General features: G+C 49.4%; 1 protein-coding gene across 1 annotated transcript; it reads right to left on the bottom strand.

Moving 5' to 3' along the window:
• Positions 1-20: 20 nt before the first annotated feature.
• Pmar_PMAR015156 (subtilisin, putative) lies at positions 21-515 on the bottom strand (the record flags this gene model as incomplete). Its single annotated transcript, XM_002776625.1, has 1 exon — positions 21-515. A coding segment is annotated over one exon (495 nt), but the record flags the coding sequence as incomplete, so codon positions are not given.
• Positions 516-1,304: the final 789 nt, after the last annotated feature.

Below are 1,304 nucleotides of genomic sequence, written 5' to 3'. Positions count from 1 at the left end.
GTCATGAGAATAACTTTCACATGATCTTTCGTCCCATTGATCAGGTAGGTGAAAGCATCCTCGAGTGCGGGAAAACTCGGAACTTCACCGTCGAATATGGGCAGTATGCGCACACTGTCCAGAATACCCGCCATACCGATCTTGTTATTTCTGATAGCACCAATGATGCCCGCCATGCCGGTTCCATGCGGTCCTCGAGGACTGGTATCATCATTCTTATCAACGACGTTGTAACCCTTGATAACGGTACCCTTCAAGTCAGGGTGAGTGGTCTCGATTCCGTCGTCAATAACTGCGATGGTCACAGGTGTTCTCTCGGCAATAGAGTCCAGGATACCCCAAGCCTCCGGTACAGAGATGGCCTCAAGATAAGCCCACTGCATGAAATAGAATCGGTCGTTAGGATCGCCGTTCACAGGACCGAGCGCACTGAAATGGCCACTTTCGTCCACTTCTGCTTCAACGTAGAGAAGCTCGCACGAGAAGAACCAGAGTGATGTTACGAGGAGTTTCATTGTAAGCCACTAGGATGATCAATTCGTTGTGCTTCGGCGTGTCGAAGTGTACGCGTGAACTACCTCTTTTGACTGGCACATTTGTTCGCGCACGTGGATTTTTTTTCGCGCGCGGCACATTGTTTGGGATCCCTGACGATGGATCCGAGCTTCTTTCCGAAAGCATCTTTCGTCATCCACGGGATTATAAAGCAAGTCGAGATAGCGCAAAACCTCGATACGCCTCGTGTCCTCGAGTTTCCAATGGCGATTGAAGAGAGTTCTCATTGTTCGGAACCCCTGACGATGAATCTGAGCTTCTTCCTTCATGCGCGAGATTGGCAAACCCAAATCAATATCGCGCACAAGTTGTGCGCGATCATACGCGGTTTACGACTGTGCGGAACAACCTCGATACGCCTAGTGTCCTCGAGATTCCAAAGAGAATTCGGGTGGTCCGATCAACCAGGTGAATAGATATTTCACAATTCCGTTAGTTTTAGGTCTTCTTGTTATATCAGGCTCGTGTTCTATCACCTACCCAAGTTTCAGCAGTACTAGCGGCTCTCCGTTGTGCTACTCAGGTAGTGCGTAAAATTGCCGTACATGATCCCCTTCTAGGCTAGAAGAAACGTGCTAGAAATGCTAGCACGTTTCTGCCAGGCTCAACAACCGCAAGCAAGCAACAGCGCGAACAATGCTACAGCGGTCCTCAACCGCATAATAACCAGTCGGGAAACGCCCAAAACACTAGAGCAGCTTCATCATCAGCGGCAAGTGGCTCGGAGAGTCTCATTTCTTTGTTCGCAT

This window comes from Perkinsus marinus (assembly GCF_000006405.1).
Source record: "Perkinsus marinus ATCC 50983 genomic scaffold scf_1104296953086, whole genome shotgun sequence".
Classification (NCBI taxonomy): domain Eukaryota; phylum Perkinsozoa; order Perkinsida; family Perkinsidae; genus Perkinsus; species Perkinsus marinus.
Note: the sequence above shows the minus strand (reverse complement) of the source record. Positions and strands in the feature narration are given on the sequence as shown.